The 23,949-nt window shown below is 42.8% G+C and overlaps 1 protein-coding gene across 11 annotated transcripts in view; it reads right to left on the bottom strand.

Moving 5' to 3' along the window:
• Positions 1–23,949, bottom strand: part of NEK10 (NIMA related kinase 10) — a 311,176-nt gene that overhangs the window by 238,959 nt on the left and 48,268 nt on the right. For 9 of the 11 annotated variants that reach the window (XM_068557350.1, XM_068557354.1, XM_068557357.1 and 6 more), the window contains 9 exons: positions 20,476–20,560; positions 12,379–12,420; positions 10,883–10,961; positions 9,860–9,927; positions 8,184–8,263; positions 6,698–6,784; positions 3,852–4,076; positions 1,231–1,370; positions 524–585 (listed from right to left, as the gene is read on the bottom strand). In XM_068557350.1, the coding sequence (XP_068413451.1) occupies positions 524–585; positions 1,231–1,370; positions 3,852–4,076; positions 6,698–6,784; positions 8,184–8,263; positions 9,860–9,927; positions 10,883–10,961; positions 12,379–12,420; positions 20,476–20,560 (868 nt within the window). Of the gene's footprint in view, positions 1–523; positions 586–1,230; positions 1,371–3,851; positions 4,077–6,697; positions 6,785–8,183; positions 8,264–9,859; positions 9,928–10,882; positions 10,962–12,378; positions 12,421–20,475; positions 20,561–21,163; positions 21,196–23,949 lie in introns of those variants that run through there. The other 2 variants (XM_068557360.1, XM_068557356.1) reach the window with 2 other exon arrangements.

The raw sequence follows: 23,949 nt of genomic DNA, 5'->3' as shown, positions 1-23,949 counted from the left end.
ACACATACAAGGGTTGTATATAAATGTGTGTATTCACACACACACACACACACACACACACACACATACATATGACTGTATATGTAGTGAATTGGTTAATGAATTATGCTTTGTGTGCTTTGTGAAATCAGTTTCCTGACAATAAATATTTTGTTTGGTGTGTTTCAATCACCTCTAGCTGAATAACTTCATGTCCTCTTAAAGTGACTGCTATCCTTAACTCATGGTGTCCTATGTGCCATAGGAATTAAAACAATTAAATTAAAACAATTCAGAATAGCTTTAAAAAAAAGATAAAGAAAATGAAATAGACTGCACATAATATAGGGAATAAACACCATCAGTTACCTACATGGCAGTTCTTTTTAAGCTGAGTTGAAAGAGGAAGGACAAGAATATAAAATGGAATTCTACATGTTAAATAAGACATATTACAATATTTTTAAGCCATGTTCCAGGATACAGGTGTCACCTGAGGTGGGCTCCCTCCATCGTGACAGGTCCTGGCACCCCGCCCTCTCACCTGAACCACCTGGTGGGCGTTGGTGTCGTCAAGCACCAGTTCCGTGAGGGCCGCACAGCAGGCTGCAACGAAAACCACCAAATGCCGTGTCTGTCGTGGCCATGGCGGCACTTGCACATCAGCACTCTCGCTCCCTGCCTCAGAGAATTTTGTTGGCAGAGCCATCCCTCAAAAAACACTAATTTTCCTTCTGGCACGTCTCTGGGAGAAAGGCACTTGAGTTGTGCTGGCTGGTACCTCTCCTCTTCATGTAGCTCACATGCATGCACACCCCACGGCAGCCTGTGGGGCACCCCCAATGCACCCCGCTGTGCATGGAGGGGGGAGGGGGGGCAGGCACCGTCAGCCCCATACCCAACATGTGCCCGGTGTGGAGCACGTGCTCAATGTACATCAACAATGGTCAGATAAATAGTGCATACTTTAAATATATTATCCAAGTTAACCCTTATAATCCAAGTATGAACTACTTTAGAGGGCTAACAGATTAGGCCACAGAACTTGGCAAGCAGAGGAAAGTTTGGGGTGTCCTTAACCTACAAGTCCAACACTGGTACCAAGAAGTTTCAGGCATCCACATGTATTTAACATCACATTTGTTAAGTTATAAATTGGGCCTAATTAATATTATCATTATAATTTTATAATAGAATAATACAAGGTTAAACAATATCAAATAATAAAACATAATAATATGATATAAATACCTGCTTGAAGAGAGAAAGTATTTTCTTGTATTTCCCGAGGGCTTAAATCTCCTGACAAATGAAACTGCTGGATTCGGCCTGCCGCATTGGCACTAGACAGGCTTCCAATGGAGGAATGATCAGAAACAAAATTTCTGTCCCTGAAAAAGAAAACGTTAATGCACAGACCAATTTATCAATGGTAGTTCATGGTCAGTGCTTTCTGGTTCCTGTTTCATAAATCTTTGCCTCCCCCAGGTCATAAAGTTTTCTCCTGTGTAACCTTCCAATCCACTCAGACATGATTTTTGTGTGCAGTGTGAGGTAGGAGTCATCTCTCTCTTTTTCACATGGCCCCCTTTGTTTTGAACGCGATTCTTCTGCCATTTACTTGAATACATCTCAGTCTTCATCATTCTGAGTTTTGTCTTTTTCCATTAAATTCCAATCTTCTTTTATTTTAGGAAAGTTCTCTTCTATTAGATCATTGAGGCTTTTCAAAATTTCCTTTTGTTTTATTCTCTACCTTAGGGATATCAATTATCCACGTGTTGAAAACCCATCTTCTGCGGGCCATATCCTTCATTTTACGTTGCTCTTATTCCCTTGTCTTCCTCCTCTGCATCGTGTGTAAGTTTTCAAGCGTGCCCTTCCTTTCACTAACTCCACGTTCTTTCTGGTACTCAGTCTCTGCATGTTGTTCAGTCCTCATCTTCTTTCCCAGCTTCACAATCATTCTGTTCTCCTTTTTACTATCCTATCATCGCATCTTTAATCTCATTTCATAAACTTCATGTTCTGTTTAATGTGTTTGATAAAATAAAGCATTTGTTTTTCTGTTTACTTAGTGCAACATCTTCCACAATAGATCATTCGTCTGTCTTTATCTGCTTTGTTCCCTTCTGTTTTACATGGTTGCCATGTTTTTTCGTGCATTTATTTTTATGGCAGCAGCTCTATGTAGATTTCTATATGCCCAAACGTAAAGTGGATGGAGTCTCCCTGGCCTCCGTCCTGTGTCATCTGGGCCCTCTGCCCTTCTTTCGGGGAGCATAGGGAAGGTAATGGAATAGTCGCAGTCAATGATCTTTAATTATGTTAAAACTTGAATTTTAGGGATCACTCTACCTGATCAAGAGTATGTAACCTTTTAGAAACTGCCTTTGAGTTTGGGACTGCAGGTGAATGGGCATGAACAGATTTTGTATAAACCACCCTGACAACAGAGCCTGTTCATACTCAAGCCAGCAGACAACCTGGCAACCTCACCCCTTTAGGCAGCCCAGCTCTGAAAGGATATTGTTTACCCAGCTGGGGTAATAAATTCTCCCAGAGCACTGAGCCATATTTAACATGGAATAAGTATTGACATACATCTTCTTCCCAGGGAAGAGATTTCTAACATTGTACCATAGAAGTGGACTGGGAAAATTACTCTTTAGATGTGAAAGAACTCTTTTCTATCAAGAATGGTTATGGCTTGAGCAAAAGAGGAAAACTAGTACTTTATATTAAACTCAGTTCTATGTGGTCAAAAGGCAGGTTTTGTCCTTGAAGTATTGCTTAACTATTATATAATTTAATTTTATCATCAAGAAAATAGCTGCCCTCCACGAGGGCTACCCACGGCCACTGTAATACGTATGATGGACCAAAAATAACCCTTGAGATTTTTATGTGATATTCATAAAAGCAAGTAGATTGTCAACAGTCTACACATTATTTACTTGGTTTTGGTAATGATAGAAATTGTTAACAAAGCCACTGCTCATATCTCTAGTCTGTTCTTATGCTTTGGAAAGTTCCTTCAGAGAATGGAGCTGATGACACATAGCGCCACAATATCAAGTTATCAGGCACAACAAGCACAAAGTCTGAATAATATTGATTTGATAACAAGTCATATTAAAATTGATGTTACTCTGCTTTTATTAGAATGAACTTTATTTACATACTACAGATAAATGTGATCTTTTTCCAGGCAGATATAATCCTTTTCAACTTTGATTCAGCACCTAGGGGGATGAATTATGCTCTATAATAATTTTAGGTAATAGATCCTTCCCACTGGTGGTACCAGTAATATTGTTATTCAATACTTCAATACATGTAATACATACCATATCTACTATTTTTTTGCTTTTGTTATAGTTTTTGCAACATAATTCAAGAGAATTTCAGTTTGAAACTATTTTAACAAGCCATTCCTTCCCCAGATTCATGGCTTTGAATGCCACCAGATTCTACTTTTAAAAGAGAGACAACAGGGTGTTAATCCACCTCAGAGCACTGCCACGGAGATTAGAGAGAAAAGAGGAGCAACTGGACCAGGGTCAGTAACATGGAATCATTTGAATAACAGTATTTCCTCCTATTTTAACTAAGGATCATACATCTGTTCCTTCAATGCAGGCTGGTGATTCAAAGATAAATACGTCAGACCTCCCAAGGAGCTGAAAAGATGAACGCTCCCAACATTGATTTAGAGCCTGTTTGCAACAAGTAAAAATGACTCTGTAGAACATGAATGACCGAAGAATGGGAGGGAGCCAGCTGAGCACATGCCCACCCTGCCCTCGAACAGCTGAGACCCCAGCCTTCATCAGCCAGAGTGAAGCAGGCCAAAGCCTGCTCTGACTCACCCTCGTAAAATATGAAGAATCTGCTTGATGCCTCCCCAAATGCGAATTTCCACACTGGTCTCAGGGTCCTCACAAACCTGAACCAGGATCCAGACGACGCTCCACAGCAGCTGTAGGTGGTCTGAGTGCAGCAAGCTGAGGAGGATGGGGACCCCCTCGTAGAGCTTCACCTGCTCTCTCACCTGGCGCTCGGCACAGAGCAGGCGCAGCAGCTCAGCTGTCAGCCTGCGAGGGATGGGCGGGAGGGGAGACTCAGCTCAGTGGCGGCTTGACTTTATTCACACGGAGCTGCCGACACGCACGGACGGTCGCGCTAACAGGCTCTATGTCACAGTCAGCACATGTTCTCTGTAGAGGGCTGGATCACAGCCAAGTGTTTGCAGCTCTATGGGCCATACAGTCTCTGTCATGACTACCCAGCCATGCCAACATGTGCAAAAGCAGCCACAGACAACACACAAAAACCAACGGGCATGGCTGTGTGCCAATAAACCTTTATTCACAAAAACAGCCAGGGAGCCAAATTTAGTCTGCAGGTCATAGTTTCTGGACCACTTTCTAAGTCATATCCTCATGGTATCCCCATTGGTCTGGCTAAAAACCTACTAACCAGCAGACAGGCATCAAGTACATACAATGGGACCTGCATTATGCTCAAGACAAAAGAAATATAAAAGCTTTATCCTAGTCTTCAGAAACTTACTATGTGATTGCAAAAATAAGACATTAATACCTGATGGCAAAAACACTATGATCCAGGGAAATTAAATGCAAAGTGCTCAGTGAATATCTGGAGAGTAAAATAAAGATAATGATGGCATAAGACATAAGGTTCAACTAAGCTCTGAAACATTATGATGATAGACGTTTCATAGAGCTGTCCTGAATCCTCCAGGCTCACACTCTGAACACTTTCTTGGATGGTGTTATTTATTCCTATGGCTTCAAACACTCCCTCTACCCTGGCACTGTGATCTCAGCCCAGGCATCACTCCCAACCTATAGAGGTTCCAGCAGTCACTTAACTGTTCCACAGGCACTCACCCCACTGTTTCTAAACTCAAAGTCATTATCCTCCTCCCCAAATCAGCCCTTCCACTTATGTCCCCAATCTGGACTCAGGACACCACAGTCTTTTCAATTTCCAAGCCAAAGACTGGGAATCCTCCAAGACACTCCCTTCTTCTCCAACCAGTGGAGAGCCTTTGGTTCCCCCTGTTTCCTGGGCAAGCACTGGGGTTAATTCTTCTGTGAGTCCTGCAGCTAGCTAAACCCACTGCCCCTCCATCCTTGTGAGCCTCGATTATGCTCAAGATATAAGCTTCTCTGTCACCCTCCTCTCCAATATTCCCATTCTTACCCTGCTTCACAATTCCTTTCCCTGAGCTAATTTTCCATGGCTCCTCTCCCTCCCAAACTTCTATGCTCTGACATATGTTCTTTGGTAGACAGTATTCTTCACCTTCTCAAACTTTCTACACCAAACATTCCCTCCTTGTTCTAAGTGGATCTCATTGTGTGGCTAAATTCCACACCCCACACACTGCAATCAGAATAACTGTCCCCCCAAAATCAATCTGATCATGATTAAAATCTGTGAGTCTCCATAATGTTCATGATAAAAACCACACTATTAGGCACAAAGAGCCCATCATGACCTCGCTAAAGGTATCTCATCTATAAAATATGGAAAGAGAATTGCAGATCAAACAAGTTAAAACACAAAAGTGCTTAGAGCAGGGCCTGGCATGTAGAAGGCCTGGCCAAAATTAGCTCTATTTCTAACTTATCACCAACTATCTAACTAGTTTTCTGGCACCCTCCCTCCTGCACTCTGCTGTAGCTGCGCCCACCCATGCACGCTCCTCTCTCACACACCACTGCAGGCCTCCAGGTGGGAGCATATTCTGTTTTCACTTGCTCTCTTCCTCTGCCTAGACAACTGCTCCTTCTTTTAGGAGACTTGGCATGACCCCTCGCTCTGATTGGAGGTGCTGCTGCATGCCCCCAGGGTATCTATCCTGTGCATCCACTGACCACACCACCTACAATGTTGTGGTGAAACTGATGATTCGTGTGTCTGCCCCTCTCCTACACCATGCAACCATATCTTATTCATCTTTGGTTTTCCAACACCTGTGCAGAGGCTATTGGGTGAATCAATTCAGACAACCAAGTCTTAGTTTGTAAAAGAGGGTTAAATTGGCTTAGACGAAGAATTCAAGGGATTTACTATGAGCTAAATGTCAGTGTTTTATTGCTTGGGATTTCTGTTAACTATTTTGCCTCTTTAGAAAATTATGACTTACTCGACTAAATATCAAATGATGCAGGTAACCTAATAAATATCTGGATACAATTAAGTTTTTAGGGCAATAGGTAGTTCAAGTGAAAATGAGTTCATTTTACCCTAGATTCTGTTTTGGTCATGAAATAAGTCAGTAGCTATCTTAATGTATTCTACTTGCCTTAAGCAAAATAGATTTTAGGAATCTAATCACTTATTCAACACACAATCTGAAATTACTGAAAGTAGAGCCACCTCAGAGTTTCCTTCCTTAAGGAGACAGGATGTAAATAAATGTAATAAAAAAAATATTAAAGATGTAATCATGAGACTTATATATTTCAAATCTATGACCAGTTCTAGAAGTAAAGCAGGACCAAAGATAGATCGATATATCTCTTTGCTATTGGTTACTTTATATAAACTTAAATAGAAGATAAATGCCAAGTTGACTCATGATATTCAGTTAACAATGTAAATAACATGACATAAGTAAAATAATAATAATCATTTTCATTAAATGTCAGACACTGTCATTTTCCCCTGTTAGCAATCCTACCTTTTGGAAAGCAAGTCATATTCATGTAAAATCATCAGCAGATTTTCTACAATGTTGAGTTCACTTATTTTCTCCCTACATTCTGGACTACAAATTGAAAAGTATTAGTAACTATGAAAAATGTATTTTACCATATCCACGTATTTAATATCTTAGCCCTCATATTATCCCAGGAGGAGAAACAGAATGCAATGTAGCTCTATGGGGCAGGGCTACATTAAACTCCAACATTCAATAAGTATTATATGTCATAAATTTAAATTTGTTTAATAACAGTATGATGATAACATGATTCCCTTTGGAGAAAGGGAATCATATGCTGTTCACAAAAAAGCAATGATCAGCATTACTCACAATAGCCAAGATATAGAAATGACCTATATGTCCTTTGATAGATGAAGTGGATAAAGAAAATGTGATATACATATTTATATATATAATTGAATATTTATATATAGTTATAATTGAATATAATTATATATACATAATTGAATATTGTTCAGCCATAAAAAATCTTGTCATTTGTGACAATATGGATGAACCTAGAGAACAATCTGTTAAATGAAATAAGCCAAACAGAGAAGGGCAACTACCATACGGTATCACTTATATGTGGAATCTAAAATAAACAAAACTGACTACATAGAAACAGAATAGAATGGAGGGTGTTTACTAGTGGCTGGAAGTAGGGGGAAACAGGGAGGTGTAGGTTAAAGGGTACAAACTTTCAGTTATAAGAAGAATGAGCACTAAGGATCCAATGTGCAGCATGGCAACTACAGTTAATAATATGGGGTCGTGCACTTGAAAGTTGCTACGAGGTCTTACATGTTCTCGTCACAAAACCAAAAAAAAGAGTTAACTATGAGAGGTGATGGATGTATTAATTATCTTGATCTTGGTAATCATTCCACAACGTATATGTGTATCAAATCATTATGTTGTACACTTTAAATACATAAAATTATATTTGTCAATTAGTCCTCAATTAACTTGGAAAAAACCCAAAAAAACAAAAAAGCAGTGATCCACTTACTGGTATAAAAACATATTTAAAGCTTTTTTATTTAAAATAATCAGAACATCTGTAGGGGTTATCTAGAATTTTTTAAAGGGCAAAAATGTTTGAAAATGTTAAAATATATATAGGGGAGAGAATGAAGAAAACAAGTCAGGGAGATTCAACTGTCCAAGACATATTGTGTAATTTTAAAAGTAGAAGTAACTGAGGGTTGGATGAAAAGACTAGGTAAATATTTCTAGTCAGGAAAAAAAAAGAAAATTTTAAACTGCTTTGCTGCTCCAACTTAAATTCTAAAATGATGCTTTTCCATCCCGGATCCTCTTCAGTACAGTTATGGTACTTCATGTTTATTTTTCACAAATTTTAACTAAGTAGATGGCAAAATAAATAGAGAAACTGATCTATTTTGCATTTCTTCCATCTGAGTTGCTAAAGCAGCAGAACTTATTAAAATACACTCACCTTTCAGCTAAACTAGCCAGAGCCAGAAGGGCACCCAACAGAACATTAGTATCTCGGGCACTGAGTAAATTTACTAATGTCTGAAAAATGAAGTAAAATAAGGTTTAATTATGTAAGTACTACAAGCTTCTTGAACAGTATGTTTCCTTCCAAAGATCATAGAGGCTTAACCTCAAAATTTGTTAAACATTCACGATCTCCAGTTCTTAAGGGGCAGGCATCCACCCGCTCTGCAGACGAGCTCCTTGTAAGCATTCCTTGCCCAGGACAGGAAGCAAAGGGACCAAGATACATGGCCCTCTACTTCCAGGTGCCCACGCTGTCTGCTCTCTGTCTTCTGGTAGTGACCAGTCACTGAGCACTCATTCTGAGTTGGGCATTGGCATTGTGGCAGGCACTTTCCAAATTATGAAAGTACTTTTTCAACAAAATGTTGAAGACTGTCTTTTTTCCCCAAACTAAGCAAGATATGTTAACACTACCAGACAATTCATTTGCCTCTCAAATTTCTGAGTAACATCACTGAGTTGGGAGTCGTCTATATCTTATCAGTCACCTTCTCGGGATTCCCATTACTGCAAATTTATGTATATTCCCTCTACATTTGTAGAACTCAGGGTCCCCCAAAGCACACACCCAAACATACTTCAAACCAGAGTTGTGACCTGTATAACAACTACTAGGCTGATTTTGGGTTTCTATTATGTGGGTTTTTCCCCTTTATGATCTCATGCATTTTCTATGGAGCTATTATTATCTTTGTTTCTCAGATCCCTCCCTCTTTTTCTTCTCTCACTTTTTCCTTTCTGTCTTCTAACATAGTGTTTCCCAAACTCCAGTCACTGATATATCATTTCACAATTTTTGTCATGTCCACCTTAACACCTTAATGCTACTCAAAAATGTTCTCCAAATTCTAAGTGATATCAGTGAAATATATAGCTATTGAAATAAAAAATGCTGACCCGTATTATCACTAAGAATCACCCCCCCCCATACAATGAGCAGCATGTGTTAACACATTTTAGGCAACTTTGCTCTAATATATGGTGGAAGGTGGCTTCCTGGGATATAAAAACTCAACAAATTATTGAAACCTGGCTCTAGGCAGCTACCAGTTAAATAGTTTTGCTATAAATATAAATGTAGTCTGTTTTGATTAAACCTGCATTCATTCATCTCGAAATATGTATTTGACCCATGGGCTTATAATACTAAACCATCTTATTATGAGGTTAAACCATATGAAATTGACCTACACACCAGGGTAATTTCACATGGTTCAAACTAATATAACCTCATGTGCCAAATGGAATGTATTTATATGTATACATACATATATATGTATTTATTTATTTATTTGTAAACACACACCCAGGATCAGTTTATATATAGTCAAGGTTTTACAAGCAACATTTAAATTAAACAATAAACTTAGTTGATTAAGCAATAAAGAATTAAATGACATAGAAAAAAGAAAAAAGTTTCAGAAAACCTTTATTTGCTCTTTCTATATTTACTCCTTAGGCGGGTTAGCAGAGATTGGCAATTTTAGGCTAGGTTAGCAGGCTTGAGAATTATAATTACACGTGGCTTGACCACAAGGGCTCTGGACTCTAGCATGTGAACCACCACCATATGAAGCTGAAGCAGGAACTCCTTCTGGGACCACTCACCTTGTGGGCTCCGCTTGTGGTGACCCATTCTCTTTGGTCTTTGACAGCAGCAAGTTTTTGAAAAATATCTATAAAGGAATGGAATATCTCAACGAGGGATTTGAAGCTTAAAGGGTGTCAGTGCTCATAGAGCCTCAGGTCTCAAGTACTGATGGGCAAGGAAAGGAAGGACAAATGGGAACACAGGCCACACAAAAAGGACAATGGAGGGAGGAGGGACAGGGTTGATTTTTTTACTTCAAGAATCACGTTTCAAGCTCAACTAGTATTTATTATATATTACTATCATAATAATAAAATTTGGAGATAGCAAGAAAATTAAACCTTCCCTTCCACTTAAAGTTGAATGAGTTCCTTAATATCATTACAAGTTCAAAGTGAAACCTACTCTTCAAAGATCGCCCCCATAAAGATTTCATGTGTTGGACTTAGCAAGGTTCCTCAGTGGAGGGGAACGGCTGGCCTCACAGAACCTTCCTGGTGCCTGAGGCTCACCACAGATTCCTCTCTCCCTGGAATTGAGAATTAAGGTCCAGTCCTGTGCACACAAAGAAAGTGGGCTCACTCCCACGAGAGCAGGAGTGTGCACGCATCAAATCCAGAGAGCACGGAAGGTGGGCTGGGAAGAGCTTCCAAAAAGAGAAGCTTTGGAAGTGGGTATTGTTATTACCCCAATTTTATAGATGAAAAATGAATAGTCTCTGACATTTTAATAGAAATCGAAGGAGGCAAAAAATATTTTTACCAAAATTTGCTTTTATGGAAGGAAGTCTCTCTTGCACTAAATAAACTAAGCTTGTGCTCAATGAAAATCTTTTAAAACATGAAATCGGGTTTTTCAAGGTAAGAACTGTGATCTAAAAATCTCCCCTCTGGGTACATTTTGCCACTGAGCAAAACAGCTGGCATGGACTCTCAAGCCCATAGCTGTGTGGGGACCCCCGTGAGTATTCAAAGCGTCCCCCCTTCCCTGCTGCAAAAGCCATGCCCGGATGGCCAGCTGCGTCCCGGGACCGCGCTTACACGTCATGTTGACCAGCTTGTCCACGCTGTGCTGCGCCTCCCCCGAGCCGAGGTACCCGTGGGCCACGATCTCCATGTACTGCGGCGGGGGGAGGGGGAGACCGACAGGCGAGTCAGAGGGGAGGACGCTCAAGCACACAGCAGGTGAGGGGAAAGGTTGTGCACTTCTGAAAATGAGCTGTAGGTGGCACAACAGGCTCACCAAACAATACTTGGTGGCCCTGGGCCTGCTTCGCTCAAGTGCAGAAGGGGGTGGGTTTCTGGGTTCTTGGCTTCTGTGGAACGCCCCAAAGTGGAGGGAAGGACCTGGGAAGATTGTTTAAACTCTCAAAAGTCCCAAGATGACTCCTAACTGAATAAATTTGTGTTGCAATTTAACCTCCAAATACAAGATACAAATAAGATGCAATAATATAGTACATAGAATTTTAATTCTTCAATGTAACTTTTCAGCAGAATTTTAATAACACACTGCATATATTTTATCGACCTTATGTTTTATAATATCCTAAGTTATAGCTAACCAGCATACAAGCAGATAGCAATAATTAGAATGAAATGTATGGGGTAGTCTAATAATCCCTCACTGTGGATGACTGATTGTAATAAATAAGTTCAGAGAAACACACATAAATTTCTGACATTTTAATGAAAGTAAAATGGATAAAAAGATCCTTTACAATATAATTTTATTAAAGATTATTTCATTAAATGAGCTAAACCTCTAGCCAATTAAAAAATTTCTTAAAAATAAAAACAAGATATGTTTTATCAATTTCCCAAGAATAAAAAAATAATAAAATAGATTTAATGTTAAATTGCCATTAAAATTAATCATCCATTAATAACTCAGAATGAGTTTGCAGGGCCACGGGTTTATTATGAAAATTATTCTTTCCATACATGGTATAGATTTCAGGAGAATGGGCTTTTTCAACTGTTTCCATGCCTGGAAATTTTATTTTATTGTATTAATAAGCCCAAACATTGGACTGTCTCAGCACATATATTCACCTCCTTACCTTCCCTCAGTAGTTACCAAAGCAGAAAAATAAATGAAGTCAAGATCATTCCTCACATTGCTATTTATTTTTAATATTTTAGTGAGCACAGCAATTCTTTTTTGCGTGAAAAAGTTATGAACATCTTCATAACCAATATTTTCTCCCACCATTTGGTGTGTGCAGTGCTGAGGCCTGGGGCCTGCCAGACAACACCTATTTATTTTCTTTACTAACTAAAGACAGGTGACCTCTTATATTGATAGAGCTTTCTCGTTTCAACAGGCTGGGTAAAGTGAGCCCAATCAGCCAAGAGAAAATGTCACGAGTCCCTCCCTGCTCTGTGTGTATCCTGCCTCATGCTCACACTCACAACCCTGCCTGCTCCTCTCCTTGGCAGGCAGCTAAGGTGAGAAAGACATCTTCTGTCACACACCTATGTAATCTCTGCCTAAAAGAGAAAGGCCAAACCAGCCACCACAAAAGGAATCTTACCTGAGCTAGGTTTTCAATCCCACCCAAGCTATGGAGCATTTCCTGATAAAATAAAAACAACAGAACACACATGAAAGATGAGAGTGGTGGGGGGAATATATTTTACATGCAATCTATTTATTAAGTTATGAGTTTTAATTATTTTTTTAAGGCCCACATTCTAACATAAATATGGAAAACTTTAATGTTCGCCAGTCATACTATATTTAAGATAAGTTAGTAATAAATATGAATGAAAGTTGGGTTGAGATTAAGAGAATGTAAGTGTGCTCAGAACTGCAGCCTGCCTCCTAATTCTTTTTACTTCCTCTCATGTCATCATAAAATGTTAGAGCTGGAAAAAGCTGTTAGATATCATTCCCTTCAACACCCTCATATTACAGAGTAGGAAAACTAAGACCCAGAATGGTAAACCATTTTGCCTAAGTGACAGAGCCTGGATAAGAATCCAGCATCACTGAATCCCAGGACCTTCCTCTAGGCCTCTGCCTAGTGTGGCCCATGGACCAGCAGCAAAAACATTATCTGGAGCTGATTAGAAATGCAGAATCTCCTACTCCCCCCAGACCTGCTGAATGACACTATGAATTTCAACAAGATCCCTGGGTAACTCACACGCCCAATAAAATCTGAGCAGCATTGCTCTAGTAGACTAGACGACAGGGCTTCTCCTTAAAATGATGTGGCTTATGGTCTTATTACACCCATACCCTAAACTAATGTAAGGATAATCATTGCAAAATGTCCTCAGATACAGGTCTTTAAAATCAATTCCCAATAACAAGTCACTGCATGAAACTTCTGAAAAGTGCTAATTAAAAGAGAGAGTGATGGGAGGCTGGAGTTGTGAAAAGAACTGGTTTGGAGCTCTCCTAACAGTCGATGCTCTCAGGTTACCCACACTGACATTTATCTTGGGGTTAATGGGTTTCAGGTGGGCTAACCTGTGTAACTCTGTATTGACACCTCTCTCCTTACTTTCTCTGCACACAAGGGAGTTATTTGAAATACAAACATTAGCCAACATTCCAACTCTGGAAAGTTCAGGGCAATGAGTACGTGACTGTGAGGGCGCCATCTCATTCTACCCGGAAGCTGAGTGGGCAGCTGAGGAAAGGCTCAGGGGCTCAAGGCCTCCTGGGTCAAGGTTTCCTTATTCTGTGTGAAGGGAATTTGGAAGCAACATACACTTGTTTAAATTAAGAATAAAGGTACATTTATAACTCAATTAAAAATCATTCTACGACCACCTATTAATTTGAATTCCCATGATTGCTATTCACTTTAGAAGAGCTATAATTAAAGAACGTAAGAATATTGTATACATTATCGCTAATTATGGTGGAAATTTTATACATATAAAGATAAAAATAACATTTTAAAACCACTTATATTTTTTCAACAAATATTTTTTTTCATTCCTGTTAGGTAAGATCCCTGGGTTAGGCTCTGAAGGGGACACAAATATGTAGATGACAGAGGCTGACTTCACTGAGCTGCAAGCAAGCATAAGGCAGATATACAAATAACTGGAATTTAAGACAGAATTTGGTAAGTGTTATAAGAAAGTTATACATGAGGTGCTGTGATGCTGCAGAGAAGGGACATATAATAGCCTGCTGAGAGGACTAAGGAAAACTTTGTAAGGATGGTAGCCTCTGAATGGGCTTAGAAGGATGGATAGATGTGCTGAGAAGACGTGGGGGGAGAGGGGGAAATAAAGGGGATTCCAAGCAAAGAGAACAAAGAGGCTCAAAGGTGCATAGAAGTTGCGTAGAAAGAACATCAAGATGTTCTATTACTGTGAAAAGCACCTCCCTAACACCATGAAGGGACTCTTTGGGAATAATGTTAGAAAAATAGGGTGAGATAAACTGGACATGTCCATTCAGACTTGGACATGAGCCTGAATTTGAACTTTGCCATTCGGGCCTGATGAAAAGGTGCGAACAAGGGCCGATCAGAATCAGCCGTGAGCACATTGTCCCTCTACTCTTAGAATGAACTGGAGAGGCAGGGGCGTGGAGGGAAGCCCTGTGGGTTGGCAGGGGCAGCGAGAAGGGAGTGGACAGGTGGGCTGTCTTGGCAGTGGTGTGACCAACTGGGCGTGAAAGGGCCAAGGGCAGGAAGGGAGTGCAGGAGGCATCTCCGTCTGTGAGCCAGGGTGACTGGGGGCAAGGACACGATGAACCCGGGAAGGGGAGAATAGGCTGGGTAGACAAGGAGACTGAGTCTGGACATGCTGAGTTGCTGGTGGTGTATCCAAGTGACAAAAGAACAACAGGCTGGGGAAAAATGAGGCCAGGGCAGACTGAAATCTGGCATCGCTGACATAAAGGAAATTTAAATTTGAAGCTTGGGAGGGAGAAGACACCAGGGAGAGAATAATGGTTAAATGATTAGTCATGGTCATCTTTTAATGTTTACCTTGACAAAAATATATCTATCCAATAATCAATGTTAACAATATGGAACTAAGCCCATGTTTCCCAAACTCTCTCCTGGGAATAATCATTTTATTCTGTGCAGTGGGTGGTACTAGGTATTCTTAAAAAAAAAGAAAATTTCATGATCAAATGGTAGGTTAAACAGAATGTAACAAATTATTTTACCGTAGATTAAAACTCCTCAGTAAAATTAAAAACTCCTCAGAGCTTTAACATGCTGCCGTGCACTGTAAGTCTCTAGTGGGAGAACCCGTGTGCAGCTTTCCTACATATCACCGGGCAGAGCACACTTCTTTTCACAGAATACTGACCAAGTCCTGTGGAGCACCGTGAGAGAAGCGCTGCTATAAAGTACAATAAGGGGAAAATGCACTCAAGCAGTTACCCTCCATTTGTTAAACAAACACTTTCCCAGAGGCCTGAGGCCCCGACAGAGACTGGAGCGCGGCGGGGACACGCCTGCTCTAACCTGCCCTCGTCTATGGGAGAGAAGACCTCGAGGCACGCACACCCCTGGGCTCAGCAGTCCTGGTTACTGATCTGAAAAGCAAACAGGACTGCGCGCCCTTCCCCACCTCAGCCCTCCTCCCTGGCATGGGCTGGAGGCTCATGGGACTGGGCTCTGGACTTCTGAGGCTAATGGCCTGGGGAAAGTCCCCATCAATCTGAACTTCAGTTCAATGAGCCACATGTGAACAAATGTCCTTGCCCTACCCATTCCCAGAATTTTTCTCTCTTTAAAAAAAAATGATACAAAAACATAATACTGATAAAAACTATATAGAACAATGGAGCACCCTACAACACCAATCTGGTTGTTGTCAGTCCAGCACGATGTCACTGCGGCCCAGAGCATCTGGGCCCTTAGACACGCTCTCCTGTGTCTCTCGGCCAGCAGAGCAGTGAGCTCTGAGCGCTGCGCCCTGACCCACGACCCACGCCTCTGCCGTTAGGGTTCCACACCTCTCATCCCTCCATCTCAGTTGAAGGCTCCCCTATGCCCTGACCTTTACTTATCTTTCCAGTTGTATTAGTAACTACTCTTCTAAAAGGCTCGTAGCGGGTGAGGAGAAGTTTCCTGCCTTGGAGTCTGGAGGAAAGGTGGTGCCATTAACAGAATCAGGAGCTGATTCTGCAGGTTGGAGGAGAGGGAGGACGAAGAGGACCCTGTGCAGTTACTGAGGGTCCTGTGCATATCAGCCTCTCTAACCCTTTGGCATCTGTATTCCTTTACACACTTAGAAATTACTGAGAATCCCAAAGAGCTTCTGTTTACATGGGTTCTATCTACTTATATATACCATATTAGACATTAAAAGTGAGGAATTTTTAGAACACAAGAGTATACAAGCATATGTTCCGTCATTACACATCCTGTAGCCTCTACAAAGCTCCACTGCACACTTGTAAGAGAGTGAGAGTGAAAAGGCAAATAACACTGTAGCATCACTTTTAAGATAGTTTTGACCTTGTGGGACCCCTGGAAGAGTTTCAGAGACCGATGACGGTCCCCAGATCACACTTGAGAGCCACTGTGCTACTGTGTCATCAGGATCGCTGCCCAACATATACCTGGAAATTTGGGACTTAAATGAATGGAAAAGTCTGAGGCTGGAGATATGTGCTTGTGAGCAAAGAACAACAACAACAAAATGATAGTTGAAGCCAAGAGCTCAGAAGATAGGGGAGAAGATGACAAAGAAAATAACTTTGGGGAAGGTTAACATTTAGGAAGGCAGAATTTTAAAAAGGAGCAAGTAAATAATACAGAAAAAAGAAAAAGAAAAAGTAATGAGTAAGAGCTAGAGGTTCTCAGGATCAGTGAAGGCAAACAGAAAATGTGGCAAAGGGTATGGGTTGCTAAAGAGAGGCTGGCGGTGCAAGGGCAGGGGGGAGAAGGCCACGCAGCTCCACTCTCCTTTTATTGTTGTAGCTGATGTAAATGTAGTTTAGGGGCTTTTAAGAGTTTTTCTTAGGACTTCCCTGGTGGTGCAGTGGTTAAGAATCCGCCTGCCAATGCAGGGGACATGGGTTCGAGCCCTGGTCCGGGAAGATCCCACATGCCACAGAGCAACTAAGCCCGTGTGTCACAACTACTGAGCCTGCGCTGTAGAGCCTGCAAGCCACAACTACTGAGCCCACATGCCACAACTACTGAAGCCCGCGCACTTAGAGCCCATGCTCCGCAACAAGAGAAGCCACTACAATGAGAAGCCTGAGCACGGCAACGAAGAGTAGCCCCTGGTCACTGCAACTAGAGAAAGCTCGTGCACAGCAACGAAGACCCAACACAGTCAAAAATAAATAAATAAATAAATAAATTTAACAAAAAAAGGGATTTTCCCTTTATCCTTGATAAGCAATGTGCTATGACAGCTTACTGTAAGGAGTCCAGGTGGACTTTTACCTTTATCCTGCTTGGGACTCCAACTACACTTGAAATCTCCAAACATATGTTGCCCTTTAATTATGGAAAACTAAGCAATTTTATCTTTAAAAATGGCTTCTCTGGGGGCTTCCCTGGTGGCGCAGTGGTTGAGAGTCTGCCTGCTAATGCAGGGGACACGGGTTCGAGCCCTGGTCTGGGAAGATCCCACATGCCGCGGAGCGACTGAGCCCGTGAGCCACAACTACTGAGCTTGCGCGTCTGGAGCCTGTGCTCCGCAACAAGAGAGGCCACGATAGTGAGAGGCCCGCGCACCATGATGAAGAGTGGCCCCCACTTGCCGCAACTAGAGAAAGCCCTAGCACAGAAACGAAGACCCAACATAGCAATCAATCAATCAATCAATTAATCAATAAAATAAATCTTTAAAAAAAAAAAAAAAAATGGCTTCTCTTTCATCCCTTCCACTCTTTTCTTGCTGGAACCTCCATTAAGCATATACTGGAGCCTCTGGGTCAAGAAATGATGACTGGATCATGGCCCACCATGGTCTTCTTAAATGACTTCCAGAGAGAACCTTGTGCATAATATTCAATGAAAAGTTCTACAACACATCAGTTGTAAAAGAAAAGGAGTGAGTTCAAGACCTATAGTCTGACCTTTCAATGAATGCAGTGATGAAGGTGAGATGAAGGCTTGAGGGGATAGCAGGTCAAGAAAAGGGCATTTTACGATAAAAGAAAACAGAAAGGGAGCCACTGACACTGTAACAAAGAAAACAGATGGAAGGCTGAACCTTGGCAAGGAGGAGGGCTTTCTTCAGAAATAAGAAGGGACGTAAAGGTGCATGATAATATGAATATTTCAAGCAACAAAGAAAATACGAACACTCCTACTGGGATGGCTTCAGTTTTGCCTGTAAAACAGGTAATGCTGTAATCTGTTAAGAATGACAGGGGTAGGAGGGGTCTGGGTATGAGAAGTGGAGATGGTCTGGAACAGCCACTGTGGATCCTGCAGTACTGATTCACCAAGAGAGGAAGGGAAGGCCTCGCGAGGGCAGAGGCGTGCTGACATTTGTTGGCACAGGTTGTATTAAACCCCAGCATTGCTATGTGACTTCGGACAAAAATTCTTGGCAACTCAAGATGTTAAACAACTGCTCCTCTTTGTGGACAGAGTGCCAGGAGGAGAGATTCAGGGAGCACCCCCCTTCTATGGAAAGACTGGAAATCAATGGGAGGTTTGGCTTCATACGTGTTTTGGTCATAAAATCCCATAAGCAAAGAGGTCACGGAATTCTTTCCTTTAGAGGGCAATCCAGTCAACCTTGTTCCAGCCCATCAAGAACTAGATTAAGAAAGGCAGTACTTTAGATGAAGATCAGCAGAGTATGACACAAGGGCCATCAATTCTCTGAGCAAACATGTCGAAGGCAAATATTTTGCTAACTTCTATAAGTCAAAAAACTAGACCTTCTGCTAAAAATCCACCTTCTTCCATGAATAGTTATATTAATATTATATACACAGTGTTCTTACCCAAGCTGAGGCCTGTGGGGCGTACAGGGGGCTATTAATAATGACTTGCGGACAAGGAGCTCATGTGGGTGACCCAGGCAAAGCGCAGCACGTGGCCCACCCTCACCATGCGCGGCCCACACAGCTCTGTCTGCGTGTCACAGGAGAAAAGGAAAATTCCCAGAAAACTGTGAGCAACCAGGACAGAAAGCCATTTGAAGTATGTAATATATTCAAATGACTGTGGTTGGCTAAACTAGAACAGCACAAAGACAGCTTAGAATACGGAATGAGGAAGGGAGTGACTCTTCTAAAGAAAAGATTGAAGCCATCATGAATCCCAGGAGACTCAAATCAGAGCAGGCTCTGTAGCTGGCTAGTACCAGAACAGTTTTTTTTTTTATATGCCAAGTTTGGAAAAGATGATTATTGGGGTAATGAAATTATTATTATTATTATTCTGACTCAAATAATAATTCATCAATAAAACTGAATCCAAAATAAAAGAGCTTCAGAGTGGTCTGAGCATCCCAGTAGCTTATCAGGACAGGGCATAAAAGGAGACACCTCTTAGGGAAAGAAATAATCTGTGAAATCTGTGAAAATGATTGAAGCATGTATGAATAATAAGGATAGTAAGAATGCTCTTTAGATATTTAACTCTGGCAAGCAGAAACAGTAATGGTTCATAAGCAATTTGGAGGCTTCTCCAAATTGGCTGGGCAGTGGTTCTGCCCGTGTTCTCAAACTGTGGTCCCCCGGCCAGCAGCATCAGCATCACCTGGGAAAAGTTGTTAGAAATGCAGATTTCCAGGCCCTCCCCAAACTTACTGAATCAGAAACTGTGGGCGCAGGTGCCAGCAATCCTTAAGTCTTCCAAGTGTTCCTGATGTACAGAAAGTCTAGGAACTTCTGCTTTATAAAAGCAGCTATCTTAGCAGCTGAGACTAGACGGAACAACTTTCACGATCCAGGTGAAGTGTTAGGTAAGCCTTTCTTTAGAGCCTCACTGCTAAAGCACTAAGTGCTTGCTAATCAAAATGTGGGCCATGAACCAGTGGCCTCAGCAGAATCGTGGGTCTCAGGGTACAACTACAGACTCCACATCTGCATTTACAAGATCCCCAGGTGATTCCTCTGCACTTTAAAGTTTGAGAGGCACTAAACTACAGCTGCACATTTAACTAACTAATGAGAGGAGGGGAGATTCCTGCCTGCAGACACCTCCTCTGAGACAAGTGGGAGGCCCCTTGCTCACCTCTAACTCAGGGTCTGAGGCTGGACTCTCGGACAAACATGGCTCTGGAGCAGCTACCAAAGCTGCAGGCCCTGCCTTTCCCACTCACTGCCCCTGGAGCCCCCTGAGGAAGCCCCCACTTGTCGCTGCTGACTTTGACCTAGTGAGCTGCTTGGCATCAACATGCTCGAAGGTGTGGCCAAGTGTTCACCTCTCCAAACTGACTATGGTTTAAAATGCCAGGAGATAATGCAAACATAGACCCAAAGTTCAATCCACTTCATCCCATAGGTAATAGAGTAGAAATATACAGGTGTTTTTGTCCCCATTAAATCACCTCTCTCCTATCATTTTAAACAGCAGGTGAGATACTTCCCAAATTTGGAAACTACTGAGTTGTGAGAGAGGAAAAAAAAAAAGTTACCATGCTCTGCTTCAAAGAAAAGCCCACCAGGTTTTTCTTCATCTTCGAACAAGTAAAAAATATTTTTATTTTTTGCAACCAACCTGATAACATGGATCCCTCATTAGAAGTCTCAGACAAATTAATACTCTCAGAAAATGAAGAGATGGGGCTCGATCAACCCACTCTCTGAAAGAAGAAAACAAGAGAGAACATGTTCGTTCATGTTTAAAGGCCAACGTGACAGTTCATGAACAATGCAAGAAGAATAAAAAACATCTAAAGGAAGAGCATTAGTTTATCTCAAACAGTCTGCAATGGGGACTGTTATTTGATTCTTGAACACTTGACCCATTTTAATGCAAAACACATAGAAACTGTCATTGTCACTACAAAGTAGAGGCCCCCAAAATTATTTGGTTCACAGGGCCCTTACTGACTCACGGCAGCCCCTGACCAAAAGAAATAGCTAAAGGGTTCAACTTTAAAAGACTTGATACCCTGATAACTTAGTATCCATTTGAAAAAATAATACACAGACACTAAAAGAAAAGTATTTTTATTTTATTCTTAATCACATTTACTTACTAATGGGGTGTGTGCACCTGTGGACACGAAACAACTTCTCCAGCCTTGGAATCAGATCTAACACTATTACCTCCATTCCCTCTTCCACCTGACTTTCCCAGGGCACTTGCTTTTTATCACAGTAACCACTGAAAACCCAGCTACAGAAAAGTAAGCCATCATCTAAGGGAAGGCGGTACAATCTAATGTGGAAACTGTAACTACCTGGAGTAGTTTGCACTGTGTCTGACAGATGTTGTGTATCATTGCTGTTTTCCTTGAAATTTAAAAATATCCCACGACACCCCTGGGGGTTCTCTGCAGCCCCCAGGGCACTTCAGCGCTCCCTGTGGGAAACATCGTGATGAAGTATTTTCTTACACCTTAGATCAGTCTCCCCGGAAGCAGACTCTTCCATGAAGATTGGTGTGCACGTGAGTGATTGAGGACATGCTCCCGGGGAGTCCACCTGGAGTGGAGAGCAGGAGGTGAGGAGTGGGGAAGCCAAGTGGGCAAGGGCCCTTCTGTGCCAGCCTCACCTCCAAGGACCTCCCACCCCCACGGAGGCAAGCACCCTGGCTTTCCTGCTCCCAAAACGGCTGTCACAGTGGGCGGGCGGGGCTGCAGCAGGGACGAGGGAGCAAGTTCTCAGGCACTGCTGCTCTCCGGGCCTGCGGGCAAAGTGGACTCAAAACACCAGAGCGGGGTGCCAGGGCCCAGCCGCTCACATGGGCGCTGCCACCCAGTCCTCGACCCGAGTCACAGGGGCCACCAGCACGGCTGGGGCTCACTGCAGGCACGGCTCGCTCAGTGGTTCCAGCTCGAGGGAGCAGAGTGGTCGGCGCGGCACCCCGGTCGCTCTGGGGTGGGGTCATCGGCACACCCAGCGCCCGTACCAGCTGCTGTGCCTCCGTGAGCAGCTTCTACTTCACTGCTCAGCTGCTCTGTGCCAGGTAGAGTTAGTAGTAAAAAAAATTCAAACTGGGAAAATTTTTCAGGCTGCTCCAGTGTTGCCACTCAGGCTGCAGAGAGTGAACACTGCGAAGGGCCTTTCATGGCACTCTGTGAGGACGCTTCTGCCCAAGAACCTGGAGGAACAGAGCCCAGGCTGAGGCCGGGACCCATGGCTTCCTGAGTCTCAGCTGACAGTTAGCACGTCTGAAACTGAATTCATGCCCCGCCGGTCCCCACACACAAACACGCCTCTCCCCTCCAGGCCTCCAGTTGATCAGACCGAAACCCTGGGTGTTTTCTCACCTCCTCTACTTCCCTCGCCTCTTTCACCCAATCCCTCAGCACATCCTGTCTGCTCTACCTTTAAAATATCTCCCCATTCCCACCACTTTGAGGTAGGAGGTAGATGGGCCCCTGGGCTGAGCAGCTGGAGTTCGTCAAGTAGAATAAATTGGAGCTTTGTTTTCCCTGGACATGCCAAGGACAAAGCTAGTGGCAGGAGCTGAGCTCTGAGGGGGAGTAAAGAGATAAAACGACCACATCTATCACTACTGAAGTCAAGGAAACCTCCCTGACTGCACATGCGCAGGAAGGCTCCTTTGGGGTCAAAAAGGGGCAACATCATCCCATAACAGGTGCTGTCAAACCTTCGTTAGCCTCTGCACTGGAATCCATCTTGGCAAAAAGATGTGCACACATATCAGGCAGGGCAGTAGGACAGGTCAGGTGTGGGGAAAGAAGCGAGATAACTGGCCAGAGGAGAAGGAAGACCCAGAAGAACCGCCCCATATAAATGATTTAACCGCCTCTTTATTGCACTCCTCATTCAGGAGGATGCCCACACCCTTTCTCTCCAGGTGGGTACTCCTGTTTTGTTTCTGTCTAAATACACTGTTTCTCTGTGTGTTCTCCCACATGTTGTGCTGTGTCTCTAATAATAAACTTAGTACCTGTTTTTGCCTCCTTGAATCATTCTTGCTTTCAAACAGGGGCAAGAGCCAGGGGAACTTTGCTTCTAGCCTCCAGCCCCTGCTGGACTAGCGGCTAGGATTCCTGGTTTTCATCCAGGCTACTCAGCTCCAATTCCTGGGCAGGGAAATAAGATCCCGCTTCGAGACCACTCACCGCTGTCTCTCTGAGATCAACTTCTCACTCCCTCGTCTTCTATGACCCTGGTTCAAGCCACCATCATCTTTTGCTTGAACTATTGCAAAAGCCTCCCATCTGGCTTTCTTGCTTCCATCTTTGTCCCCAACTTCAATCTTCACACGTCTGCCAAGGAGACAAACACCCTCCCCTGCCCTCCTCCAACAGTTCTCCTCTCACTCAGTCCTCACGGCCCCTGAGGCCCTACAGGACCCGGCCTCCACACTGCCTCTCGGACCTCATTCCCCCCGCTCTCCACTGCCCCCACCCATGCTCTCTCAGACACACTGACCCTCTCATAACATGGCTGGGCTGGGCTGGGAGCCTGTGCCTTTGGTGCTTCCCATGAAGCAGCCTTGGTGTGACTTTTTAACACTGGAACCACCCATACAACTATATAGATGTCCTCCGACGTGACATGAGGCCAGTCACATGCAGTTGTTCTCACCAAAGTGTATGTCAAGGTGCAGAAGCCACCAACACAGCACAGCCCGGACTCCTGAGGTGAGGAAGGGGGTCTGAGCACTGCCGAGCACTGGACCTGCCTGCATCACCTGCGGAAGTTAGTCCCTGCCAGGTGACACGTCTTACACTGCTCTCCAAACTAGTCCAACAGTGGCACTTGGTGCAAATGTTAACAAAAACCTAAAACAAAATGTGTCTGCTATTTCATACATAGCCAAGAAAAACAGAGAAAGATAATGGAAGCTACTTTGGACTAGAATCCACATAATTTCTCCTACCCTCTCCCACCTCCACAGCTGAGCTGGTTGTACATCCAGTAAAGTTAGGATACTTTAAAGATCTGCCCCTCAGTCAAGTGGAGCATTTATTTGAGCTGCAGTCCCAAGCCAACCCTTGCCTGGCTTGTCCGATATTGATCCTTGACCTTTGGTGGGAAATTCAGCTTT

Source organism: Eschrichtius robustus, chromosome 12 (assembly GCF_028021215.1).
Source record: "Eschrichtius robustus isolate mEscRob2 chromosome 12, mEscRob2.pri, whole genome shotgun sequence".
In the NCBI taxonomy this organism is placed as follows: Eukaryota; Metazoa; Chordata; class Mammalia; order Artiodactyla; family Eschrichtiidae; genus Eschrichtius; species Eschrichtius robustus.
This window is presented reverse-complemented; position numbering and strand designations above follow the sequence as displayed.